Source organism: Emydura macquarii, unplaced genomic scaffold (genome assembly GCF_026122565.2).
Source record: "Emydura macquarii macquarii isolate MOO-44397 ecotype Brisbane River unplaced genomic scaffold, CSIRO-AGI_Emac_v2 contig_2768, whole genome shotgun sequence".
Classification (NCBI taxonomy): Eukaryota; Metazoa; Chordata; order Testudines; family Chelidae; genus Emydura; species Emydura macquarii.
In genome coordinates this window covers 14,504,141-14,531,535 of record NW_027132905.1, presented here as the reverse complement: position 1 = coordinate 14,531,535, position 27,395 = coordinate 14,504,141, and the positions used below count along the sequence as shown (strand labels likewise).

General features: G+C 40.1%; 1 protein-coding gene across 1 annotated transcript; it reads right to left on the bottom strand.

Moving 5' to 3' along the window:
* Nucleotides 1-840: 840 nt before the first annotated feature.
* On the bottom strand, nt 841-25,711 carry LOC137165979 (uncharacterized). The gene is made up of 7 exons (XM_067567534.1): nt 25,608-25,711; nt 7,849-7,964; nt 6,402-6,626; nt 4,654-4,797; nt 3,583-3,746; nt 3,174-3,283; nt 841-1,310 (listed from the first exon to the last, which is right to left on the bottom strand). Exons 1-7 carry the CDS (start codon nt 25,709-25,711, stop codon nt 1,187-1,189), a joined length of 987 nt encoding a protein of 328 aa, XP_067423635.1. The 3' UTR covers nt 841-1,186.
* Between the last annotated feature and the right edge of the window lie 1,684 nt (nt 25,712-27,395).

Below are 27,395 nucleotides of genomic sequence, written 5' to 3'. Positions count from 1 at the left end.
GGAAGGCCAACTACTTATTCCTGTACAATGAGCTTTCAAAATGCAGTAGAATTTTGCTTCCGTTAGGGTACGATACTGAGCCATTGCCACATGAGAAAGCAGTATTCTTCCAGGATACTCAAGAAAAATATCAATGTCTGTAAGTGAAAAGAAGGTGTTTTGTAAGAAGGTTGAGAACACACAGCATAAATCACAGAGACAGTACAGTCCAATTAGTTCAGCCTGCAGCTCCCTGAGCCATGGAAATTATACTCGCTGAAGGACAAAGTTTCTAGAGCAATTAGGCCCAGGTTCGCAAAAGCATCCCTATTCAGGACAGCACTTATGTGCAGGACTAAAGCACACACTGAAGCATTGTCCTGAATAGTGATGGAGTTTAGGCTTATGCTTAAATGTTTTCCTGAATTGGGCCTTAATGACTACTCATTAAGTATTTTATGAGAGAGAGTGCAGGTTGCAAGGAAGATTCCATTCAGCCGTGGTTTTTCCCTGGTTAATGCACCAATTTCTGATGCATGCCACATTGTACAGAATTATTATTTTGTACCCTTACTTTTCATTAACTGTTTTGTAGTCTGAACCCAGAAAGCTTGACCTGCAGGGAGAATCTACATTTCATTTAGACCGGAAAAAAAATGTTTTTTGCTGAACTTCCCCAGCAGCACAAGTTTAAGGATTATTTTATACAGTCCAACTGGAGACTTCGGCAGACACCAGAGGAATTTCACACAATTACTTCATTTTATTCAACAGTTACCATGTATAAAGTCAAATCTAAACCACAACATGATTTATCACATGTACGCGGTAACTCAATATCACTCCTTGAGGTTCATCAGTAGGACACATCTCATGGTCATCTTAAAATATATCATGAATTAGTTTTGAAAGTATCTTGTTGATACATTTTTCTAAACTGTTCTTACACGACAATTCCTAATTTAAATTACATTGTGGAGATTACAGGCAAGATTCTCAGCTGTTGGAAAATCAGCATAGTTCCTGTGAAATCAATGAGCTAAACCCATTTAACATAACTTGAGGACCTGGCACACAGAGTTAGCTACCTCTGGAATCTGCATTCCCCTGGTGTAATACATAGGTAGCAATATGCAATCAGATAAGATACCTTTTAGCATAGTATAAGATCCTACACAGTTAGCGCTAGATAGAACTATTGGTTCTTTTAATCACCACCTGCTTGTTTTTCACAGATCCAGTGTAGGCGTGTGGAGCAACTAGTAGCCATAAGTTCTCCTCCTTTCTTCATCTGAGCACATCCACTATGACCCCTTTTAATGTCTGAAAGCCTGTTTAAAAAAAAAAGGCAGTGTAGGTGAATATTATTAAAGCAATCAGCCAATCCCTTCATTAGCCCTGCTATGCAATCAGAAATATACAGAATGCCCCCAGCAAATTGATCTTTTATTACGAAACAAGAAGCTATCAGAATAGAAGCACCCTCTTTCCTCTTTGTTAAATTGGCTCTTTTGAAAACTACTGAAAATGTAATTACTCCAAAAAAAGTCAGAATAAACCCATCAATACCCATTTGCTACATACAAGAACAGAAATAATGGCAACAATATGATCTGAAGTAGGTCAAGCATTCAACTGAGTCAATCTATCCAAAAGGAAAAGAAACATTCATGCTGAAATCACATCAATCTTCATTCAAATGCAAAACGTTATTCTATCATTTCAATAATTCCCATGTTGATTTCAGGTGCTTTCTTCATGAGTATAATTGCTCAGTGCAAATGCATTTTCTGCTATTTTTGTATTTAATTCCAGAAGGTTTCTTATTGAAACTGCCAAATGCACAGATGCAGACTCATAGATTGGAAGGACAGAAGGAACCATTACGATCTTCTTGTCTGATCTCCTGTATTACACATGCCATAGAACTTCCACAAAATAATTCCGAAAGTATATTTTTTTTAGAAAACTTTATTTTTAAAAGGCTGGTTATCGAATACCCAGTGTTAGCGGATTTAAAGTTCATTAATCATTGACCAAAAAGTGAACAAAGAAACAGAACAGAAATGTGAGAGTAGTATGAGAGTTTCTTCACAATAATTAAAGTAATTTAAACAGAGTTCATCCTCAGAATACCTACAGAGTCTAAAATGTATGAATTGGGGAGCAAAATGAAGACCTGAGAATGTACAAGTGACATTTAAAACTTTGTCCACCTAAAGTGACTTGAAAACTTTTCTCTGATGGATTTGGAAGGCAGAGAAAATGCAGCTAGGAAAACTATACAACAAAACTATCAAGAATACATTTGCAGCTTTAATATTTCTGCTAGATTTGGGACTAATCTTAATTTCTGTCCCTGTTTCATCCTCCCACAATAAAGGAACACATGACAGTGGAGCAAACATCCTTTGAGACAAAGAGGCCTGAATTTCATTGTCAGTCTATCCGTGCTCACTTAAAAGCCTGACTTTTAAGCAATGTAAGACCATGTCTGCACTGTGGATTTGCTCCAATGGCCAGCAATCAGTGTAACTGAACACACACCATCTCCTTGACCTGCAAATCTGCTATTCGCACTTGTGGAGGCTAACAGGTTAAGTTGCAGTAGTGTAAATCATGATGTCATAGCGCTTTCCCGTGGGTTACGCTAGGGATCTGCAGTGAAGCAGCTATACTATGGGCTGGGCACCAATGGCAGAAGTGGGGGCAAGTCTCCAGTGTAGACAAGGACGAAGGTCGAGATTCACAAAGGGACTCAAGAGTCTAACAGCTACTTTATTTGTATTGCTTAATAAAGTTGTTTCAACCAGGTGTTATCTACCCCTTTGTTTGTGAAGATTATTGTTACACTTATAATTATAAAAGCACATCTCAATGTCTTCCATTTTCCTGCTTAACAGAAATTTCTATGCCCACCAAATCTACTAGACAACTGTCAGCTCTAGGATCTGTAGATAATGCTAAAATACAGAGAACATGATAATTACTATGGTTAAAATGAAACAAGACTCAAATACTTTGCTCCACCAGGCTATAGCAGCGATTGAGGGGAGGGAACAAGGATAGCTGGGGAAGCACTTCAATCCATGGAAGATCAGTTGATCACATGAAACAGCCATGCATATAAAGTCAACCCACTTGCTAGCTCCTCCGCTTCTAGATTTTCATAATTAAGACGGCTAACTCCTTACCAGTTGACTGCAAGATTAGCACCGTGTCCACTAGTCCATTGCCAGGAACCAGACTGCTGCTTTGACAAACCAATCCAGCTGCCACCCTCCAGCATGGAAGCCACCCACATCTGAAACAGTAACAATTTCCTGCTGTTGCCAAAACTCCCAAAAGCTCTTCTCATCAATTTGTCTCTCAAATCCTGCCTGGAAGTTAATGAAAAGCCCCGTTTGGCAAACAAAGAGGGAGCAAAGTTGGCTCTGCTGCCATAGAAATACATTGAAATAAAGCATTCCCCAAGGAGAGGACAGAGTAACCAGAGAGAAATTTAACTTTCAAGCTTGAAAGGACAATACAAAATACAATTAAGACTTTCAAACTACAGCTTTTCTTTGGAATGAAAATAACTCCTCCCCTTCGCAAAAATACCTTTTCTTCGGCACTGTCCATTTGGACAAGACTAGCATGCTTATAAAACGCACATTGGGCCAGAGCCTGCTCCCATGGCATAGTCATTTTCCTTTCTATGTAATAGCAGTTTCCACTCCAATACCACCATGTAGGGTCTTGAGGGCACTTTAAACTGGTGATTCCTGCAAACAAAGATTAAATGCAAAAGGAATGTAGAAAGATGCATAAACCTGTTACATCAAGTGCACAATGCATCATCCAGGATGAACAGACACTATACCATGAGTAGTGATAAACAGAGAGATGGGCCATTAGTTGAAAAAAAATATGCTGTAAGCTTCCAGAGGAGTTGCACAGTTTTTTGAAGAAAGGCTTATGCACTTTTTAAAAGGTGAATAAAAAAGCTTTATCTGTAGTGTCTGGCTCAGTGGGGCCTTAATCCTTGACTCGGACTCCGAGGCACTACCATAAAATAAATAAATAATACATACTCTGTCAAAGACATTAAAATACTTTACACCTCCACCAAGAAATTAGTCTGTATACAGCAAAAACAACGAGAGTCCTGTAACACTTTAAAGACTAACAGATTTAATTTCTGCAGGCATAAGCTTTCATGGGCTGCAACCCACTTCGTCAGATGCAAGAACGATATCTCGTTATCTTCCTCCAGTTCATGCACTATTCTGGCCTGGGGAAAGGCGTCTGGATGCTTAGAGTGGGGCTGCCATGCACATGGTGAGAGAGAAACATAGGCATTTAGGAAACTTTTACCGCAAAATTTAGGTGCTGAATGATTTTAGGCCCCTACAAGGCTTGGCAGCAGCTGAACTGGGGTTTTGGGAATCACAGTGAGGCCTAAAGTGACAGTTAGGTGCTTAAATCCTTTTGTGAAGCTAGCCCATCTCGGTATTTTCAGAGAATAATTCGTTTTGATTTCCAAAACAACAGTCTGCAGGTCACACTATAGCATTTAAAATCCAGGATGTCCTTGGACAGGTGAATTCATAAAATGTTTTAGTGTCTGCACTATACATATTAGACAGAAAAGGTGAATAAAAAAAAACCAAGCAGTTAATATTACTGTACCTGATTCACAAATTTCACCTTTAAAATTGTCCATGCACATTAACTTTTCTGGGCATTTGCCAGTTATTGAATTGCATCTGAAGTTTCCAGGACACGGTTGACAAACTCTTGCACAGTTTTCTCCATAGTATCCCAAAGAACATTCTGTATAAAGAACAACCAATATACCAGAGTTAAACGTAGAGGGGAAGTGATATAGCTAAGCAGCTACCTAAAATGTTACTAATAAAAGACTTGATACTGACTTCAGAGAGAGCGTTACCTCCTCAGGAACTCCAGCTCCTAGCCTGTAAGCAGAAGGGTTATTTACTGAGATGCAATGGAAGTTATTTTTAAGAAGTATTCTTGTTAGATGTATTTTCTTGAGTCACATGACCATGCTGGTGATTTCAAGACCCAACTATTAGGTTCACCTACTCATATGCATAGATCAATACTGCACGCTCTATCAGTTAAAAGATTATGGGCCCTATTAATTGTTGTGCAGTCATTTACAGCAGTGGAAAGTGGGGTGTAAAATGCTACCAAATCAGAAAGGTTTATATCCACTTTGCACTAGGGCAAATGGCTGCACAAGGTGACTTCAGCAATGAATTGGGCCCTTCATGTATTGGAGGACAGCCAACAATAAGAGTGCCGCTCTTCCAGCACAACTCAGATTTTATACACTTAATGCAGCAGCTCCTGTATCACCCCTTTCCCTGTGGACTGGGAAAAGAGGCATAGCTATAGCATCCCTGAATCACAGCAATTCCCACCTGCCACTGAAAGAAATGCACATTAAAACAGATTTCAGGTTGCTCTAACATACGCTGAGAGATCAGTCCAGCACACAGTAACCCCAGAATTCGGGGAGCTTAACGTTACTTTTACATAAGTTGCAGTCAACACTCTCCTTCTAGAGCCAAGAATCAGAGTCAAAGGCTTTGAAGGAAGCTTTCAGTTGCTTACTGTAATGAATCAATTCAACAATGCAGTTCTAAACAGTCTTCTATACCAGTGACAGGGACTACTGCCTCCCAGAGACTGTCAGTTACCCAAACTAACATTCTGTTTGCATGAAACGTCAATATTTCAAAATTGGGAGGGAAGAAGAGAAATATTTTGTATTTTGCTTTTATCTAAGTGTATATTATAAAATTATATGTTTAAGCAACTGTCTAAAATGTGAGCAATCTATGCTCAGGTTCTGACTTCAGTGGGAAATCTTCCTGAGTAATGACTGAAGAACCAGGCACTTACTTTAGGGAATGTTTTCCAACAAATACATATTCTTTGGTAAACCTAGCCAAAAATATCTAAGAATTTACAATAATTTCTGCAAATTTGAAAGTTTTTTCATCTCCTTGGGTTTTTCAAAATTTTTTATTAAAAAAATTTAAGTAGAAAAAGTCATTTTTCAAAATTGGAAAATTTTCAGAAATGATTTCTATTTTGAAAAAAGCCTGCTATGTGAGTAATTGATCACTCTAAACTGGCAATGCAAAAAACAAAATCACAAGAACAAGAAACAAACTCATTTTTAATGTTAAAAAGCTTTTATTAAAAATGGCTAGTTAAAAAAAAAAGTATTTTTGCTAAAAAAATTCAATTTTCCAAAACTGAGCAAATTTTGATGAAAATTTCAACTTGCTTAAACCACTGTAGGCTGGTGAGGCAGATATAGGTGAAAAGTTAGTGCAATTTACCACATAGTTATCATTCTTCTATACCTGCAGCAAAATTGTGCTTGGAAGTGTGACACATACCACGTTTTACATACGAAATAGCACTTGAGGGAGCAGTCAATGGAGCAAAGTGGATTTCATCAATTCCTGCCACTCTTCTGAAGTACTGAGAGACTTTTACTACTCCTGTGCAGTTCCTGTCATATAAGCAGTCTATCTTAGCACTATGGAGGGAGTTGTACATCTTCTCTGATGAAAATGGTCTTGACAGGTACCGACTAAGATACACGTCAAAAATGTTTGGCGCTACAAAATACAAAAGAAAAGAAAAAACAAATCCATGCAGTGAAACTAACTGTGTTTTTGGAAGACATACAGGTTAAATTTTCAAAATACTGTTTAGTTTTGGATGTGTGATTTTTGCCACAGTCATTAGCTCGTGTATTTTCTAGCTGCATTATCACTTTCAAACACTGTCAATGAAAGCCAGTTTGCGTGTATATGCATGTGTTACTAAAAAGTGCACAGAACTATACAGACAAATTATACAGCAAAATTAGATGTGAGTCGGAGGCGAAAATGCATGTTTTATTGTGTAAACTGATATACGCCTAAACTAATTTTATGAATTTGGAAATCCAATATACCAAAAATGTAGAGGATTTTGTTTCTCAAGAGAACCATTTTCATTAGCAAGAGCAAAAAGGACAAATTCCCACTTTTGTCAAAAAAGGGGAGTGTGGAGAAACATGCTGGGGTGGGCAAGTGGTGATGCCAGCCCCGTGCAGGGAGGGAGGCAGGTCTCGGGAGCGGGACAGGCAGGGCTCAGGGAGCAGACATCAGCCCCAGCTTCATGCAGGGGGCAGACAGGGCTCCAGTGAGCAATGATGCCAGACCCACACGGGGGAGGAGGCAGGGCTTAGGCCAGCCCCGTGGAGGGGGAGGGAGCTGATTAGCCCCACGTGGGGGTGTCCCGTTTTCCCTTTGGGAAATATGGTCACCCTAGCTATGCCCATTTATATCAGCTGAGGATCCAGCCAAGTATTATTCTCTGTGGACTTAAGCTACCTTGTTTAACAAGCCTTTTGCTTTCATCTTCCTATTCCATTGGTTCATCTCTACAACTTCTCCCTGTCTGGCTAGGGTTGGTGCAAGAACCTTCTCCTCTGCAGCTCCCACAGTCTAGAACCTTGATGTATCTCTCCACTGTACTGACTTTCCATCTCATTTCAAATCTTTCCTCCATTGTCTAGTTTCTGGTTCCTCGCCACCTTAGTATTACTCGTGACTAAATGCTTTCATTTCCTCCCCTACTTTGCAGTCTTTAAACCCCATTTTCCACAATTTATACTATATACTGATAATCTCTATGGTCATTTTAAACACTGAATTACGTTAGGGCAGGTTTGCATGAAAGAGACGTTATATAGTTAATTTGTATTCTAATCTAGTCTCATACTTAGAATGTCTTTCCCCCAAAAAAGGGTTTTAAAAAAAAAATTCCCTTTACTCCCTTATTGCAACTTACATTCAGCTTTCTTACAAAGCCATCTGAACTCATTTTCACAGTTTAACTTTAAAATACTTCTGGGTGCCGACTGGATACCTGCACATCTTCCAGATGGGCTTCCATTCATGGATAACCTGAAATGCAAAATACATGACCACGGAATCTCACATTGGAAGAACTCGCATCCCTCAAGATTTACCTATTTTAAAACGTTAGCTGTGTTGGACAGCCATTTAAACACACAGCCTACGAAACAATGAGATAGGTTTGGTCTGTATAACATTAAGGTCAACAGAGCACCATATATTTATATTAACAGAATGAGCCACATATCTTTTCAAGCTTCCTCTATTTCTGCTTTCTGTAGCCTCCCTCGTTCTTGCTCTTTGCCATACATTTCAAGGGACCGAATTGACATATTTGGACATGAATAATTTGCGGCCTCTGGCTATCACAGTATGCTTTGTGTCCATCCATTGTACATATTCTATTTATGAGACAGAGAGAGTTCACAAACTCAGCAGTGTCTCATGACAGTTTCTAGACGTGTTCCAGCTTTCAATACATTGATAATATGACTCCAGGTTGATGCAGCTTGTTGAAAATGAAGAAAAATTCATGAAAAAAATTCAAACATTTAATTAATTTGAAAAATGTTCACTAGCTCTTGTATGTTTTTTCTAGAATGTGCAACTGCTGTAATTTTGGCTTCACTTCGTACTGTACATTCCTCAGTGCAACAATAGGGCAGAAATGTCTCAACGTGCCGAATTCTGTTTTGTCTTTTACTGATATTATGGGCCAGATTCTCAGCTGGTGAAAATCTGCATAGCTCTATTAACTTCAATGGAGCTACACCAACTCATACCAGCTAAGATTCTGGATCTCAAAATGCCTGTTCAGGTCATGCGCTACTTTACCACTCGAGTTCTTTAGCTGCTGACTTCCCATTTGACCAAATCCATATAGAATCTTGCTGCCTGCTATTCAATCCAATCCAAAAGGTCCCAGATGGAATCACAGAGAACACCCAATTCTGTTAGTGACACAAGAAAGAATGAAACAGTTATTTACAGTGGTACTTTCCCACCTAATGGCTAAAGTATTAGATTTGATATTTTTAAGATCACATTTCATAAATACTATAGCATGTCAAACCATGGAAAATACTTGTGTGAAACAGTCTTTTTTGTTTACATTTCCCCACCCATTTTAAGAAATACCATTTCTTCTGGGCTCTCAATCCACAGCAGATCTGCACTTCTGTATCTTCTACATTTCTCCCTTGCTTGAAGCCAGCCGGCGGCAGACTCTATGCTGAAGTAATAACAGTTGCCACTCCAATATGACCAACCGGAAAAACGAGGGCACCACAAACTCTTCATAGCTAGTCAAATACAAAGGAGTAATTATACCTGAGGGTCCTGTTTACTGACATCAGACAGAAGGAGCATTAGCTAAGCACTGAAAAAATGGAGGGCAAAGGGAAATAATTGCTACGAATGAACATGTGCAACATTGTGTATGCCAAGAACAAGGGCAATCGCTCACATTCAAACTTTTGTACTACGTTCGGAAAACATGCCCCATGTAAAGCACTGATGCTTATGTACCTCTCTCACAAGCTGTAGGTGCACTCTGAACACTGCACAAATGGAAATCATTACAAGCTCCCGTGTAGGGATTGCACAGATCATCATTGTGGCACAAACCGCACACAGAGGAACAATCCCTTCCGAAGTAACCCATGGAGCAATCTAAGAACAAGACAGAAAACAACACTGTCATTGATTTCAGGGGGACACAGTCTGCCATGATACAAATTTACAGCTAGATTGTGGCTAACTTTTACAGTCAGACAGGGAATAAGGGGCCTCTCCCTTAGGTAGCCTATGTAGGGGCTCCCCAGACTGACAACCCTACACTCAGAGAACTCAAAGGCTACCACCAGCTTGATCCCTTTAGGAAGCTAGTTGCAGAGAAGGAGGCAAGGGGGCGAGGAGCATAAAGGGCCAGGGCTCTGCCTCTCAAAGGCCAGCCCAGGGTGGGAGAGATGCTTCACCCCTTAAAGAATGCCTTGTGGTGCTCACTGCAGGACAGTGAGGCTGTGCAGAACCCCCAATATGGGATTTTGGCCAAATGTTGCAACTTTGCCTTATACCAACAACCACCAACAATAATACACATAACAATATTGTTATAGCTGGGTGAAACCCTGTTATGCATTTAGTTAAAACCTCTTTCAAACAGACGTGTGAACACTGACACTCCCTTCACTTAAGATAGTTGTATGAAATACTGAAGGGCCACACCTAAAACAAGGCCTAACAGAATCTGTCCAGTGCCAAGAACCTAGCACCAGGTGGACAGGTTCCAATGGATATGATGTCTGTTGTTAGATTGGGGGAGGGAGGAAGGGGGAGAGAGAAAGTGAGGAGAGAGAGAGAGGCGGAGGCAAAAGCAAGAAAGCTATGTGCTAGCTTTTGAGCACAGTCTGACTCTGGAAAAAGCCTGAGAGAGAATTTTTGGGCCAGGGGCTGTAAGCTAAAAAAACGCTCCTTTTGTTCTCAGTTTCCCCCTGCATTCAGAGGAGCAGCACTTTGTACAGTCTTGGTAAACTAACAAGATTGCATCAAAGAAAATACCAGACTCCATCGTCAACTTCTACTTCCAACCTGCAATTTGATTAGCTGCTCAGATCGAAAAGGGGCAACGATTTCTCCAAATTACGTTAAAGATCTGACTTAAAATTCCAGAGCGTGTAATCAATTCTGAGCAGGTCACACGTGCCCGACAGAAACCTGAGGTGTCTGTCTTTTCCTTACACTTTGGTAACACTTCTGCAGCTTGTCAGGCTAACGGAGTCTCACTGAATGGTACAAAAGAAACTCACAAAAGCTTGGACTGCCATTCCCACAAAGTCTTCAATTCTATGATCATATAACACTGGAGAATGGGACACACGTTCAGGAAAATACTACAAGATATTGGGATGAAGCAATAACCACGGCACTGCTCTTATCCTAACAGCCAATACTAAGATCACAATGACATCAGCAACAGCCTCTCTCTGCTCGTCTACATTATGCAAGAGGGACAGAGAGTGAAATCCTGACTCTACTGAAGTCAATAAGAGTTGTTCCATGAATATCAGTGGATCAGAATTTCACTCAGAGCTTCTAGGTGGTCATGTGATGCAGTGGGTTTGATCTACAGATTGTTCTAATAATTCAAAACTTACCTGATTTTACATAAGCATAGGAATTGATCTCCTCACTTTTCAACAATACTGTCCCCCGGGCAAGGGCATATGCATTATTCCATGTAGAAATTCCTGTGCACCTCTCCCTAAGCTCCAGGCAGGCTTCTTTAGCAGAATTCAAATCTTCATGTACTTGTGATGGAACACTAGGCAGCGAGAGAAGTATCTTTCCTTTGTGTTCTTGATACCGTTCAGCATCTTGTGAGGAGGAAGGAAGAAGGGAAGAACAATAAAATACAGTTGACCACCTGAAATGGAATGTACCCACACCTGCCCTGCAGCCAATGCTCCAAAATGCACAACTCAGAGGAGATCTCTGGCAAAAACCACTGCTCTCAATTTTTTCCCCCCTGGCAGCAGCTGACACATGCACTACTCATGAATTAATATGAAGGATGTCTTGCCGTTCCATCCAAACAAGGGAACATTATGAAAAGAGTGACAGGCAGCAACGAACCCAGGTTCTGATCAGACCAGTGCAATTGTGCGCTCTCCAGTTTCACCATGCACTCTGCCTGTGCAGCGCTCCTGAGCTCAAACCTATGCAACAGTATTACTTGAGTTCCCCCACTTCCTTTTGCACACTGGTTGAAATTCACTCCTGTGCAAATGCAAGACCAATGTACCATTTAAGTCCTCAAAAATAGGGATTTATGTAGCATAGAGGCCACATGTTGGTCCTGTACTACACAGGAGTGAACTTTTTCAATCTGAGCGTTACCAGAGCCTGGTTTCACATGACACAGTGTACAGTAATGCACATCGCAGAGCAGGAATGAACAGTAAGGTGGCATGTGACAAAGCTTTTCTGTTTGACTGGAAAGATTAAATGATGGCAATTGTAAAGCTGTGCAATTTAACTTTCCAGACAATTTAAGCCCAAATAAACTTCCCTTAGCCTTAGCCATAATTTTCCATTTATGAGCCCCAGGAGAAACAAGGAATGAGGTTGGATCATCTCCGTTACACTATATTGTAAGTGGCTGTGTGAAAATTGCAGGTTCGCTCTATGTGGGATCAGCATTCATAAACTGATGAGTAGGCCCCTCTGGTGTGGACTAAAGCACTTTGTAGACAAGCCCTTAGTCAACCTACAGTACATTTTGTTACCTTCTTCATTAGGGCCTTCAGAAGATCTGGGCTCTATTCCCAGCTCTGCCAATGACCTGCTGGGTGACCTTAGGCAAGTCTCTCGCCTCTGCGTGCCTCAGTTTCCCCATCTGTAAAATAAAGGTCGCACTGGCCTCCTATGTAAAATACTCAGATCTACTAATGAAAAGGTACTATGTAAGAGCTAGATATGGTTGTAGTGTGCTCTGTCATGTCAACAGTTTAGAAAGCTACGACATAACAGAGCGTCGTGGACCCTGCTAAAGTTCCCTAGTGTGCATTAACATAGTACAGTTTGAAACGTGCACTAAGGAACTTTTAGTGAGGACCAGCAAGTTACACATGGCCCAGTAAGTGCATGACATGCTAGTGCAGACTAAAATGTACACTTCTCTAATGCAGACAAGCTCTAGACTCAACAGTAACGTGTGGTCCCTGTTTAATACATTAAGAATATCAAATTAATTCCATTTGAAAAGCTTGACTGTTTTCAGATCTTGATCACAGAAGGACTAGGGCTAAGGACCAGTCTACACCTGAAAGTGTTACTTTTAACTGTCGGTTAGGGGTGTGATTTTTTTGCTGACACAATTATAATGCTAAAAGCCTACGTGTGGATACAGTTATACTGATATAAAAGGTGCCTTTACTGAGTGCTTGTCTTCACATACAGTGCTACAGCAATGCACTGCAGCTGCCCACTGTAGCAGGTTAGTGAAGATGCTACTATGCCAATGGGAGAGCTTCCCCTGTTGACATAGTTAATCCACCTCCCCAAGAGGTGGGAGCTATGTCAGCAGGAGAAGCCCTTCTGTCAACATAGCAATATCTATGCAGGGAGCTAGGTCGGTATAACAATGTCATTCTGGGGTGTGGATTTTTTCACACCCCCTGAGCAACGTAGTAATACTCACATAGGTCTATAGTTGTAGATCTGGCCTGCTAGTGCTTCAGATCCTGAGCTCAAATACGCTATACAGGTATGACTGCATCCTGACTTGTGTGCTACAGGGCACTATACTGATTTAGGGCTTATCTACACTTAAAACACTACAGCTGCGACGCTACAGCGCTTCAGTGCAGCCGCTATGTATGCCGACAGCATAGGTAATTCACCTCCCAGAGAGGGGGCAGCTAGGCCGACAGAAGAATTCTTCCGTCAACCTAGTGCTGCCTACACAGGGACTTAGGTCGTCTTAACTATGCAGTGCAGGGGTGTGGATTCTTCACACTCCTGACAGACATAGTTAAACTGACCTAATTTTCTAGTGTTGATCAGGCCTTAGTTAAAGCAGCAAAACCTAGTATAGGCAAGCCCTGAGTACTAAGCGCCTAGACCTACAAACCTTCATTCACTGACTTCCAAGGGACAACTTATAAAAGCAAGTACTGCTTGCGTAAGTAACAGTTTCAGGACTGAAGCCTAAACGGTACATTTACAAGGGAAACTCCTGATTTAGACATCAATGGATTAAACAAGCATGTGTAAATTCTGACCTGCACTTCGTTTGCAGATCCAATGGGTCTTGGCACTACAGTCCACAGCAATCAAGATGCCATTGGAAATTTTCACACAGTACGCAGTGTTTGGCTGGGCTGGACGTGACATCCGAAGCCTTTCCGTTCAATTTTAATGGAATATAAAAAAAATCACTTTTAAAGAAAAAAAATCTAAAGAAATAATTACATTACAATGGCACAGTAAATCCTCTTTTTTTTTTTTTTTAATTAATCTGCGCTATAGTTGACGGGAAAATGGAGGGCAGCGGGGTGAGGAACTGTAAAAATTTCAGCAAAAATTTCCTTTTTAATTGCAAAATTTGACAAGTTTGGACCAGCTCTATTTGAGGTAAGTTTTCATTCCATTCTTTACATCTGGACACTCAAGTTTGTGTTCTGTTGTAGAGCATTCAAGTTTTAAAATAGGCTTCTCTCCCTGAAACAGCAGATCTCATTGTATCCTTCATATCTGGGGAAGAGATGGGGACCAATTTTACAGAAGAGTGTCTTAGCAATTAAATATGATAAGTAAAATCTTGTGACTCAAATCTGCACTGTGCCTGTAAGACTGGCAGACCAGACAGGTAGGGGGGTTCTACGGTGCTCTTAACCCACCTTTTCATCCTCCCAATCCTGGGTGCTGCAGAGAATGAAGCACCTGCTGGCATAATTTAAGACAGCCATAGGATCCTATCTAAGAAACAGCAGCCTCCCTGCTCATCTCGCTCCACACACTTCCAGCACCTCCCCGACACTAGGGCTTGTGAGGGGGTCCTTCAAAAGCAGCCTAATGGCTGTTTTGTCAGTTCCTGTACCAGGTGAATCATCCCCTTCCTGGCTAGATCCAAGGATTACAGACCCTTTACACTGCTTTGGCCTTTTTACTTGGCATAAGGAAACTGGAATGGGATTGAGGATCTCACCCCATTTCTTTATATTCCTCTTTTTGCATTAAGTTAGACTCCTTGCATTCTTACACCCAGAAACTCTGCAAAACAACTCTTTTAGTCTATGCATTTGGGCTACCGGATGCAAGCCTATATTTTCTGCCGTGAACAGAATTTTAAGACATAGTCAAACGAATTTTCTTTTGTACTCTGCCTCCTTGGAGTTATCTAATGTGTAACCTCATTTTACTCTCTACTCAGGATATCTTTAAATCTTCTAAATTTTAATATCATGAAAAACAATTTAAAAAATGAGAAAAAGTGTGCCCAACATGTGTTATAAAAATGAATTAGCAGAGACACTGATGTTTCCAATTTATTAAGATGAGCGGTAAGAGAAATTTGGTTATACAAATATTACTGGCTCTAGACAACCATTTCTAGGATGTTACACACTCAAATGAATTTATGCAATAATAAGAATACTGCTCAAATCAGCTTCTTACCAGGGTGCTGTTATGTCTGCTGGTGTCCCTTCTGACCATGCAAAATTAGTCAGATCTTCCAAATTATTTAATCCAATCCAGAAATTGCCCAGCGGCAACCCTAAAATCCATTTCTGTGGAAATGATCAATTCTTTATAAACACATTTGTGTATGGTAACAATTAGCACTTGTATAACAGCTTTCATCCAAGTATCTCAGACGCTAAATTTCATAAGCATCCTAAGAAAAAGTATTATCCCTAATTTATAAATGTGGAAACTGAGGCGCGGAGAATTTAAGTGACTTGCCTGAGGTCACACAATAGATCAATGATTGAGTTGGGAAGAAAAACAGGAAGTTCTGAATTCCAATCCCTTTAACCACTAGATAGCATAGCCTTATACACACATTTGGACAAATTCTGCTCCCAGTTATATCACTGCTACTCCATTAATGGCAATAGGGTTGCTCAATAGCACAAAGTAGACTCTGGCCCACTGACATACAATATGCATTAGACTCATTTAATGCCAGAATTGAAAACAGCACAGCTGGTAGTAAACATCATAAACAAGCAAACTAATCTATATCTATGTGCAATCTATACCCAACCATATGGATTTTTAAAGAGTTCTTGAACATCAGAATGAAAGAGGCATTTAATTTGCATGAAGAGGCAGAGATATGCACCTCAACAACAAAAGAGCATTGTTTTATTAATTTATTTTTCTTTCAGGATCAGTGTTTTTAAAAAAGCATGGCCAAGAGCTACTGGAGAGCCTACAAACTCTACATCATTCCCTAGGAAGGTACTGCATCTGAGACTATACTAGGGCATGAAAAACTTGACATCATTTTTTAAATCATTAACTAACAAGCCTGGACCAAGGAAAACAAAGGTTCATCTATTGTTTCTTTTTTTTAAACATCACTGTGTGAGACATCCTTTTCTCACTCGTTATGCTTCTGTCTAGGAGTCAGGTTATAAAGTATGTCAAAGAACCTGATTCTCCTCTGTCACTTTCACCTGTGAGAATATGGAGTAATCCCAACGAAGTCAATTGAGTTACACTATTTTTGGAGCAGTGTAAGTAAAAGGAGAATCATGCACATTTAATAGGGACATAGTCAGCTTTGGTCAGGCCAAGATTTGATTAAAAATGCAACCTGAAAGCATGAAGATCATGGGAGATACTGCAAGATTATGCAATATGCTTGTGGGACTCACTTCACTAAAGCAATCACAGTCGTTGCGTCAGAGATTTTGTGGTGTTATCAGAAACTTCTCATTTCTGATTTTAGAGGAAATATTCTCTCAAATCCCTAGAGATATTTAATTTTTTTTCTCTCTTCTGCAGCAAACATGGCATTCCCTTGAATTCCCCTCCCCTATGCATTCTGGCTCTGTGACTCAAAGTCAGACAGACACAAAGTTAGAGTGAGTCATTGACAGCAAGTCTGACAAAGGACCTCTGGAAGCAATGCTCCTGGGGCCGAAAACACCTACTCAGGTTCAATCATAATGGAAAAGGTGGGTGGAGGGAGACAGCCACCGATAAGTGTCATGCCCTCATCAACTTATGCTAGCCAAGCATGACTAGATTTCAGTGGTTCTGTTTAACATGATGAACTATGGTTGTGCTGAAGATGGTACAGTAGGTTGAGAGAGGTGTTACAATGATTTTCTATTGCTTCTTTAAACAGCATTCGTATTATTCTCTAGCAAAGTGCCCACCACGCTTACACATGAAGATAACTGGTCTGTTGCCTGAACGCAACAAATAAGCACATGTTGATTCTAATTTTTATGAAAGCCTACGTGCCATTCTGAAAACAATTCTCTTGGGTATAATTGTTGTAATTGAAGGGAAGAAGCATTGCTTAGAAGCTAGACATCAGATATGGAAGCCAGGAGTTTCTGTATTCTATTCCTGAAGGTCTCAGATTCATCATGTGACATTCTGCAAGTCACTTATGCCAAAAGTTTCAACTACAGTGCCCAAGGTTAGGTACTTAATTACATATTTAGGCACCTAGATAAGTGACTTGTCTTCCTGTGGACAGTGGGTGTTCAGCATGTCTGAAAATCAGACCATTTATTCAGGTGCCTAACTTTAGGTTCATGCAATTAAACTCTTTGGCATGGACCTCTCTGTGCCTCCTTGTGGAGTCTTCACTGATATTTGTAAAATGCTTTGAGATCTTTGGAGAGAAGATGTCATGAAGCTGCTAAGTGTTATAATGATTTTGAAAAAGCAATAAGTAATATGAAAATTTGCATCAGATCTGTCATGTACAGTGTTTATAAGCACAAAAAACCTTGTGAAACACTGAATATTGTTTAATGTCATAATATTAAAAAAACTAAAAAACAATTATGGTTGCCAAGCACTCAAAAGTTAGGAAATGTCAGAAATTAAAGTTGCCTGGGGCCGCACTGTTACTTTTGGCACGCTAGCTTGTTGAGCAGAGCTACCACATGTCTGTCTCCCAGCTGCTGTGCAGACACACCTAAAGGTCTGCTCAAATCCCAAGAGAGTTTACATGTGAAAACAACAGTTGTCCCAAGCTACAGTAGTTCTCTGATGCCACATTTCAGAATAAGTTGCACAATGTAGTTAAAAAAAGCACAAAATTGGAACAGCAGGGGCTGTAACTGGCAGAAACATGTAGAGAAAAGCTTGTATATAGCTTATAAGAGCACCTGGCAACACATGTATAGTAATTCTCAGGTTGGGAAAAAAAAGATCAAATTAATCAACAATGTAGAAGAAATACTGACTAGTATATTGACTAGAAATAAAATCAACATGAGTGGTCTTTGCAGACAAGCTTTAAAATGGCACACAAGGCACAATGTTTACCTTTTCTGACACGTTAGTGATTTTTAATAATTCTGTATCTCGATATTGTTTGCAGTATCTCAGTGCCTCGGTCCATGTCCCAGTGCGTCTTCTCTCCATGCAATAACAATTCCCCTGCCAATAGTGCCAGCAGGGCGCTTGAGGACAATTCAATCTCAACTTGACTTTAGGGAATTAAAAATCAAAAACCATTATCTTGCCATATGCAAAACTTCTCCAGACAGAAACAAGTTTATTTCAGACACAATGTTCAGCTGAACATGTTTTTTGCTATACTTCCTACCAGAAGCTTTTTGAAAAAAATGTCTATATATTTAGGGAAAATGCAAAGATGCAGTTTAGCACCTGGTAAATTATTAATTTCCAAACTGCTCCTGGGTTTTTCCTAATTAGTTGTAAAGTGCCTCCTCTGTACTGTATATCTGGCACCACTGCAGACTTAAGGCCTGTTTGCAATCTATCGCTTCCGAAAAGTCCGACCGTTTAAAGATTTATAAAGGTATGAACACTCTTGTGACTTGCAATACCATTGTTAAAACCAAATGCCACCAAACCATGCGCAAATTCCTGCAAATGATCCAGGCTTCCTGTCCCCCACTCGTTTTTGTATTTTTATCTCAGCTACTATCTTTGGCTACAGTTTTATATTCCACTTTTAAAACAGTTAATGCTTATTCCAAACACACAGAAAGCACCATCGCTCTTTGATCTGCCACCAATTGCCGGAACATTTCCATGTCACCATTTTAAAAAGGTACACTTTAAAGGTTTTTAGCCCCTAAAATCAATAGTCTGTCACTGGCACTTTTCCACTCTGAAAGCTCACAGCATTCTTGTTCAAACCAATAATTGCTGAGATGCTCAATTTAAACACAAAACTTAATGATGCAGCAGACTTACTGAGCACTTGACAAATCAAAGAGCACATGTGCATACACACACTCGCATATATGCTGTACATTCCACTCACATAGCCAAGCACGCATCAAGTCAGAATGCAGAAAATAAATTAATGAATAAATAAAGCACTGTGGGCTGAATACTTGGAGCAAATGCCATCAAATATGACAATTATCATGCTGTGTTTAAAACCTAACTCTGACAGTGTTCCTATAATTACTACAAGATTTTCTTATTCTTTTGTTGAACAAGGGAAAAACACTCACTGGAAGAAACCTTTGTCATGATCATACAACAATGGCATTTGTTCATTAGTTTGATAAGGCTGGAGAGTTAAGAATATTCTTTACCTTCTTAAATATCGTCTTAGTTGCAGATATGGAACAAATTTTACATACAAAAATAACTTCTCTAATCTCACCCCTATTCAATTATTTACCTTTCCAATTTTTATAATTTACACTTCACAATGTCCCTGAAAAAGCATACAAAATTAATCTAAGATGCTGACTTCGACTAACTCATAATAAATAGAGAATAAATATACTTCTTCCCATCCTTCAGGCAGATGTCTGAGCTCTGGTCTACACTTACCTGACGATTCAGCGGCAGTCAACGGGAGTGATGCAAGCTATGCAGAGTGGCTTGCGTAACTCCCGTTGACTGCTGTGCTTCCCTTCTGCGCAGCGTCTTCACTGCACTGCGCCACTAGACGGGGTGGTTTTACAGCATCGACTTCTGAATCGATTGAGCAGATCTTCACTGACCACTCAATCGATCCAGAAAGATCGATCTGACGGCAGTGACTTTGCCGCCATCAGTGTAGACATACCCTGAGTAAACACGAGCCTATTCTCTCCTGCAAACAGCTTCTCAGCAATCTGAATGATCCATTTTTGTCTATTTTACTGTTCAGCCTGTACTGTAAATCTGAGAACTGATAGTTTAATACTATTAATCTTATTTGCAAATGTGAGTCATTTTATCATTGTCATTTTTTTCTGATTAGTAAATTCAGTTGTGGTGAAATACAGATTAACATCCATGAAGACTCCTCCTTCTCCCTCCTTCCTCTTCTTCACAAACACCTCCACCAGGCCTATACTCTGACTTGCTGGACTACTGCAAGGGTTAAGAGTCTAGTTCTGTGATACTGAGATCTCACTGGTTCAGGAGCCAAAATAGCAATCAACATTATCCAAAAGAACTGCAGTAGTGTGAATCCGTTGTTTCATTTACTATATATATATATATATATATATATATATTCTCACAGCACAATGACTGACCACTGACCAAGTATTATTTTATCAACTACAATTGATTAACAACATAGTAAAAGCATCTTGATTGGTTAATAACTCCAATTGATTAATAATTAAGTCACGGTGTTTTAATATCAAGCGCTGCAAAGAGCCACAGGAGACACATTAAAGAACCTTTGCAGCTCACAAGCGTCAATCTGAGTATCACTAGTCTAGTTCAATCTCCATTGCCTATTCAGCCTCCGCTCTGAGACAGTCAAGAAGGGTGTCAGTTGTGGAAGCCTTTTGTGTTTTTTTAATGTGGACATTTGTGCTCGATAACGGCAATGAAACCAACAGCTCGCCTCACATAGGCCAGCAAACCTCCATCATCTGATAATTATTTTAGTTATGACTAGAGATGGCCAGAGAACAATGCTGTTTCGTAACAACTTTCAACATTTCAAAATGTATTTTCATTCTGCACTGGACCCAAAACAAAATCTTTGCAATGTTTTCAAAAAATGAACTAGCGTTAAAACATCTATCTTTGAATTGAAAAAGGTCAGGTTTTCTATTCCTCTCTCTCTCTCTCTCTAGTTCAAAGTGACTGGCACATATACCCTGAACCTCAGAAAGAAACCCTCCCATTCAAAACTTAGTTGAAATTGATACATTTCCAAAAAATTCATTTTTACCTCTATGAAACAACAGTTCGACAAAAAATGTTGTGACAAAAATGTTCTGATCAACTCTAGCGGCTCTTAGACCCTGTCTATACTTACCTCCGAGATTCAGCAGCAGTCGACGGGAGTTACGCAAGCTATGCAAAAAACCTGCGTAACTCTCGTCAACTTCTCTGCTTCTCTTCTGCGCACCGTCTTCACGGCATTGCGCCGATGGGAACCGCGTTCCCGTTGACGCAGCACTACACCACTTGTGAAGGTGGTCTTAGTACGTCGATTTCTGGATCGACTGAGTGGGTCTTCACTGACCGCTCAGTCGATCTAGAGAAATCGATCTGACGGTGGCGATTTTGCCACCGTCAGTGTAGCCGTAGCCTTAGGGTCCCAGCCACATTCTGCACCTAGGCAGAACTTTAGGATTAATTCTATCTGACCATAATCACATTTTAACAGGCTTATTTTCCAAAGAGGGACTTACTAAACAATTGAAAAGTGGGTACATCACAAACCATCATTATCCCTTAGTTATGATTCAGCAAATCATGCTACCTGTCGGGCTTTTTAAGAAGTTTCAAGTCAAAGCAAAAATGCACTTGCAATCTTTTGATGATGAATTACTTCAATTTAATCATTTGAATTTTATGTTAAATAATACATTTGGGGGTTTTTAATCACTGAGACTGGATTTTTTTAGGAAACAAAGGCTCAAGTTTCTCATTGTGTCTATATTTGGAGTTCAACAAAATGCTGATACACAAGCAGTGCTCATGAAAGGCATCCTATTGACAAAATGGGACTGTGAAATCTTATATTTGTCCACAGAAAAGGGATGCACTGGGCAATGGGAGTGCAAACTCACCTGCACACTACTCCTCTATGTGCCTCAAACAATAACCACGAAGCACCACAACAGTGGCCAGTAGGTAGTTAATTCTCCATGTTCATTGAATCCTTAACTTCAACAGCCAATAAGGAAGCCAATTCTGATTAAAATTCCTGATGTAGATATACGTCCAACAGGCACTGGACTGAGACCACCAGTTCTTTTTGCTTAGATCACTGTGCAGCCATCAAATGGAAAACAGGCAGCCCCTACCATGCTGGGATGGCTACTAACTGTGAAGAGCTCTATATCCTATTACAAATCTCCAAGCCAACCATACCTAAATAACAGCCTGAGCCATGAACAAGTGGGGACGAGCGTGTAAAGCGCCGTCATCACCCTCACACATCTGCAAAAAGTAGGCCATGCTCATTCCTTGTCCTAAGTGCTAGGTCTGGAATTTTCAAAGGAAAGGATCTGGACACTGAAATCCCGTGTCTAGTTGTCCTAGGCTCATTTGAAAATCTCAGCATAATTTCATCAAAGGAGGGCTGGCCTCATGGAAGAGAGAACATGTGCTGTGCTGTGCTCTTTCAGAGGCAGGAGTAGTGGAGGCACTCCCCAGAGGTATTTGCCCACAATATACCCCCCTCTGAGAGCTCTTTCTGTAGGTACATGTACATACACATGCAGTGAAGCTACTTGTTTTACTGCCAGTCTGATCTCATGACATTAGATGAACTGAATGGCTAGCAGACAGAATCACTGCTCTTTCTCTGCTAGTAAATACGTCATTGGAACAGGTTAGCAGAAATAGCTCCTGTTTGGTTTTGTTCTCAACTGACATATGGTATTTTTCTAGTTTTAATCGTAAAACCGCACTTCAAATGCATGCTAAACATCATTTCTGTGGCTAGCTCAGCACTGCATAAAGAGAGAAATGGACCAGATCTGACTCGTAAAAACTGTCTTCACTTAGTTTGATGTCCTATTCTAGAGTTGATAAAGCAAGCATTTTAAAGTACCTGTCCTTTTTAGGCAAGAGGAAGGATGGTCCTGTGGTTAAGGCAGTAACCTAGCATTTAACAGAACCCAGTTCAATTCTGAATTCCTCCATAAACTTTGTTTGTAACCTTGTGTAAAGTCACTTAGTCTGTTTCAATTTCCCATCTGTAAAATGGGCTTAATACTTCCTTTGTCTATTTAGACTGTAAACTTTTTGAGTCCAGGACTGTCTCTTACATTATGTTTGTACAGTGCTTAGCTAGGAGACTGTAGGAGCTACTGGAATACAAATAATATTTTGGATCTTGAGTCTCATCTGTGATACTTTTATAGATGCATGGGGATAATACTACTTCACTATCTCACAGGACTGAGATGAGGCTTAATTAATTAATGAACTCAATTCTACGATTCAGCTGAGAGAGAATTGAGGGCACTCAGCACCTCATAAGATTGGGCCCCTGGTGAATCTCATAGGAGGGGTACAACAGAAGGGCTTAGTTACTATTAGTGGAAATTAGGGGATTATTGTCCCTCAAATACACATGCATAAAATTTCCATTAATGACTCCCTTGGAGAAAACAGTTCCCTAAATTTTCATCAAAACCCTTACTTGCAAAATAGTGTTGGTTTAAATCTGTTTTATATCAGAGCTTGATCCACTTCTCCAAATTTTCTGACAACAAAGTTTAAAGCCAAACTACTGTTATATGAACTACAAAAATTATTATGTGCAGATGTCTGAATTCATCGTAAATATTTTTGAATGCTCCTTGTAAGCAGAACTATTAATGTAAAACAGGAAAACTAATAGGAAAATTCTTTACTCAGAACACATGTACAGGGTTTCATGCTGCAGCCTTTTTTCGATGTGATTTAAATGGGACTGGCCCCTAAAACAAGGACAGCTGGACAAGGCTTGCAAAGAGGGAAATTTTGGCATCAAGTTCTGCTATGCTGGTATCAGAGGAGAAATCTGCCTGCACTGTGTAGATTATGCAGTTTGTTTTATTTATAATTTTGAAAAACATGTATCTCTGGGAGCACATACAACGAACACACTAGCCAGATTGTATCACAGTATGCAGACTGGGAGTTCAGTGTTGTTTTAAGAGGCGAACCAAGACCCAGAACTACAGTCAGCAGGAGTAACCATACCTATAACCAACACTCTTCAATTGCATTCACTTAAATTAGGCAACACAGGCTACGGCTACAGTGACGGCAGCAAAGTCGCCGCTGTCAGATCGATTTCTCTGGATTGACTAAGTGGTCAGTGAAGACCCGCTCAGTCGATCCAGAAATCGACGTACTAAGACCACCTTCACAAGTGGCGTAGCACTGCGTCGGTGCAGTGCAGTGAAGACGCCGCACAGAACGGAAGCAGAGAAGTCGACGAGAGTTACACAAGTTTTTTGCATAGCTTGCATAACTCCCGTCGACTGCCGCCGAATCTCAGAGGTAAGTGTAGACAGGGTCACAATCGTCAGCCTCCATCCAAAATCAAAGCCACTTACCGTTTAAAGTTCTCATTAGCACGACTTAAGAACTAAACTAGAAACATGGTTCTCATTCAAGAACTGATCATACATACTATTATTTAATACTTATACTGCAGTAATGCCCAGAGGTCTCAATCAGGATCAAGGTCCCTTTACAGTAGATACAGTCCAGACACACAGGAAGATAGTCCCTTTTTCAATAAGAAAGCCAAATTTTGTTTACTTTTTAAGTGCCTTGTGCAAAATACTGTGGGCAACTAACCCCAATATTTTATTTGTACAATTCCTAAATGGAGGGGAAGCCAAACAATGGTCCTGAAGGTGCACACAAAAGTAAATGGGGTATGGTATTATAAAAATAAGGCAAATAAATTAATAAATGAGGGTGGTGGATTGGACACATTACTTGTGTGAGGAATGAACGACCATAACAAGTGAGGCTATGATTTAGTGATGGGAAGGTGATTCCTCTGTCACCCCTCAATTTAGGCCCTGGGGCAGCTTATACGGTCACAATCTTAGTATCTTTGAACATAATATGCAAAATAGATACAGATCCTCTGTTCCTGAGACAGATACAGATTCTCCATCTTTACAACTGTTGTGATTTAATTTTTTTTGTTGGCTAAAATCATCACTATTTTTTCTTTTTGCACACTTTATATACAGTGAAATTTTAAACACCTCCTCTTCTCCCCCTTCAAATCTTGTTTCATATCAAATGTTCCTCTCCCTCTCCCCTATACAAATACAAACTCTCTTGAATGTTTATGGCTTGCTTACCATTATAGTATAATAGGGTGGGTTTTTTTACTTTAATATGTTTGCTCAATTATTTTAGTATTATTTATTATATTATGATACTGATTATATTAAAATTATACTTATTTATTGTATGCACTATTAACCATTTGTTTTTATTACATTATCTATTAAATTGCATCAGTATTCCATTATAATCATTATCTATTATGAAGCACTGTTACAAACTCTCAGATATTTATGGCTTGCTCACCATTATAGTTATTATGAGGTAGGTATTTTTTTACTTTAATATGTTTGCTCAATTATTTGAGTATTATTTACTATATTATGATACGTATAATTTTAAGATAATATTAAGATAATAAATACAATATTTATTGTATGCACTACTCGCCATTTGTTTTTATTACATTATCTATTCAATGCCATAGGTATTAAGTTATAGTCATTCTCTCTTATGAAGCGTTGTCACACTTTGAAGGTTTAGTACTACTTTGCCTGTTATTTATTCCTGACTGCCATGTATCAGTGCTTCTTGTTTATCACTAGCCTCACCCACTGCCAGCCTGAGTTACTTTTCAGTACTCGTAATAGGCTCGCTGCCCTTTGCTCTGTACCTGACGCCCATGGCACGCTCAGCTGCACGTGGAGCTGTAAGAGCAGCAGCAGCCCCAGCCCCAGCCCCTCAGCCATGCTGCTCCACGCGCCCACACACACGCTCCAGCTTCCAGCGACACGTTACCGCCCCTCCAGGCGAGTCCGGACTGAGTCTGCGCGAAATTCGCGAATGTTCTTTGCCTCTGGCGGGCGGCTCTTAGGAGGACGGGAGAAGAGATAGGCGCGCATGCGCGCTTTTGACGCCTGCAGTTTTCCTCCGGTCCCTTAGGGCGGCTGCCGTCCACCCAGGGTTGTGTGCACCTTTAACCCCTGCAGTGCCTCAGTCAGAGTGCATAGCCAGGGGGCTGGGGGCCAAAGTGGCGATGCATGTGCCACACTGCATGCCCACGCAGTGTACTGACACCCCAGAGCCCTATCACTCAATAACCTGAACACAGAGTGCAAGCAAACAGGGAGGGGGCCCCTCCCACCATGGATAGGGTGATAGATTTCTTTCTTTATGTACCTCTGGCCCTCTACCCTCAAATAAAAGATTAGTGAACAGCAAAGTCCCTTGCCCTGTAGGTCTTTACAATCTAAAGGAATTCAGGCACCTTTTGTAATGGAAGGCATATTGTCAATCTGTTTAGATACTCCCCCAACTCCCAGGTCATTGTTTCGATGGACGAAGCACCCAAAATGTGCTAGACATTGTCCAAGCCCAAAGAAAAGCAGCTGCACAATGGGTGCTGTGAATAGAGCTGTTGGAAAATCTCCCATTCAAACTGATTGGACACAGAAAATTGAGTTTTTTGACAGAAAGATTTTGCAAAAACTCTGCTTTTTGCAGGAAATGTTGATGTTTCATGGAAAAAACAAATATACTGAAATTTAAAATATCATTTGGCCATGTCGCCATGAGGTCTCTTGGGAGCTGTTGTTTAGCTGTCTCACATCACTATTCTCCTCGATGGGCCAGGCTCCCTGGCCAGACTGCATCTCCAAATGTAGTTCAGCCAAGGAGTCTAGCCCGTTGCAGAGAATGGGAATAGGAGACACCCAAACTACAACTGCCACGAAGCATCATGGTGGCATTTCTAAATAAAAAATTTCAGCTTTCAGTGAAAGGTTTCCAGTTGAAAATTTTCAGATTTTAATTCTTCACCCAAAAGTTGAAATTGTCCATGGAAAAAATTCTGACCAGCTCTAGTTATGAGAGTTAAGAAATGTTCGTAAAGTGCTTTGAAGTCTCCAGATAATTAGCCATTCAGTTTCAGACCAGTAAATACTTCATCACTGATCATGAGAGTTACACTACCACTTTCAACACCCTTAAGGGAAAGAAGGTTTAGACAACTCTAAGATATGCAGAGAGCAACTTACAGCAAAGACAAGTTTAACTGCTTCTGTTTTGACTAGAAAAAGATTTCCTCTTTGCTCATCATGTAAAACCTCTTCTCCTGTTTTGAACCTGAGACTTAATAATGTGCAGGACACTAAGGATGAAATTTTCTAATATTTTTGGTGAACATTTACCCTCACAAAATGCATGTATAATTGTGTACCCTTGTGCCCTCAGTTACTGCAAATAGGTTAACTATGCAATACACTGGTCTAGTTTATGTGATCATGTCTACATATAGTTGTTGACCTCACAAGAATAAGAGCCTCCTACTTACCAACAATTAACAATTACTCCTTTAAGTCAATTGGAAGAGGCTTTCATACCAAAGCTCATACTGTTAACCATATGCAGTCAAAGATTAATTATTATTGCATGTGCAAATGTCCAGAATTGGCTATTTCCATGATCACTTTCCTAGATGGCATTTGCAACCATGACAATTGAACATTCAAACAAATAGAGCCCTATAAATCCACTGATATCGGCTTCCACAGATGCGGTTGTATCGTTTGCCATCTTTGTGGATCA

Excerpts from the sequence above, each read along its gene's own strand:
- LOC137165979 (XM_067567534.1), bottom strand. The coding sequence starts at position 25,711 with ATGCGCGCCTATCTCTTCTCCCGTCCTCCTAAGAGCCGCCCGCCAGAG. Across the intron at positions 7,965-25,607 it reads CGGACTCGCCTGGAGGGGCG|GTTATCCATGAATGGAAGCC; the intron begins GTAACGTGTCGC and ends TTTGCATTTCAG. Across the intron at positions 1,311-3,173 it reads GCTAATCTTGCAGTCAACTG|GCTTTCAGACATTAAAAGGG; the intron begins GTAAGGAGTTAG and ends TTTTTTAAACAG.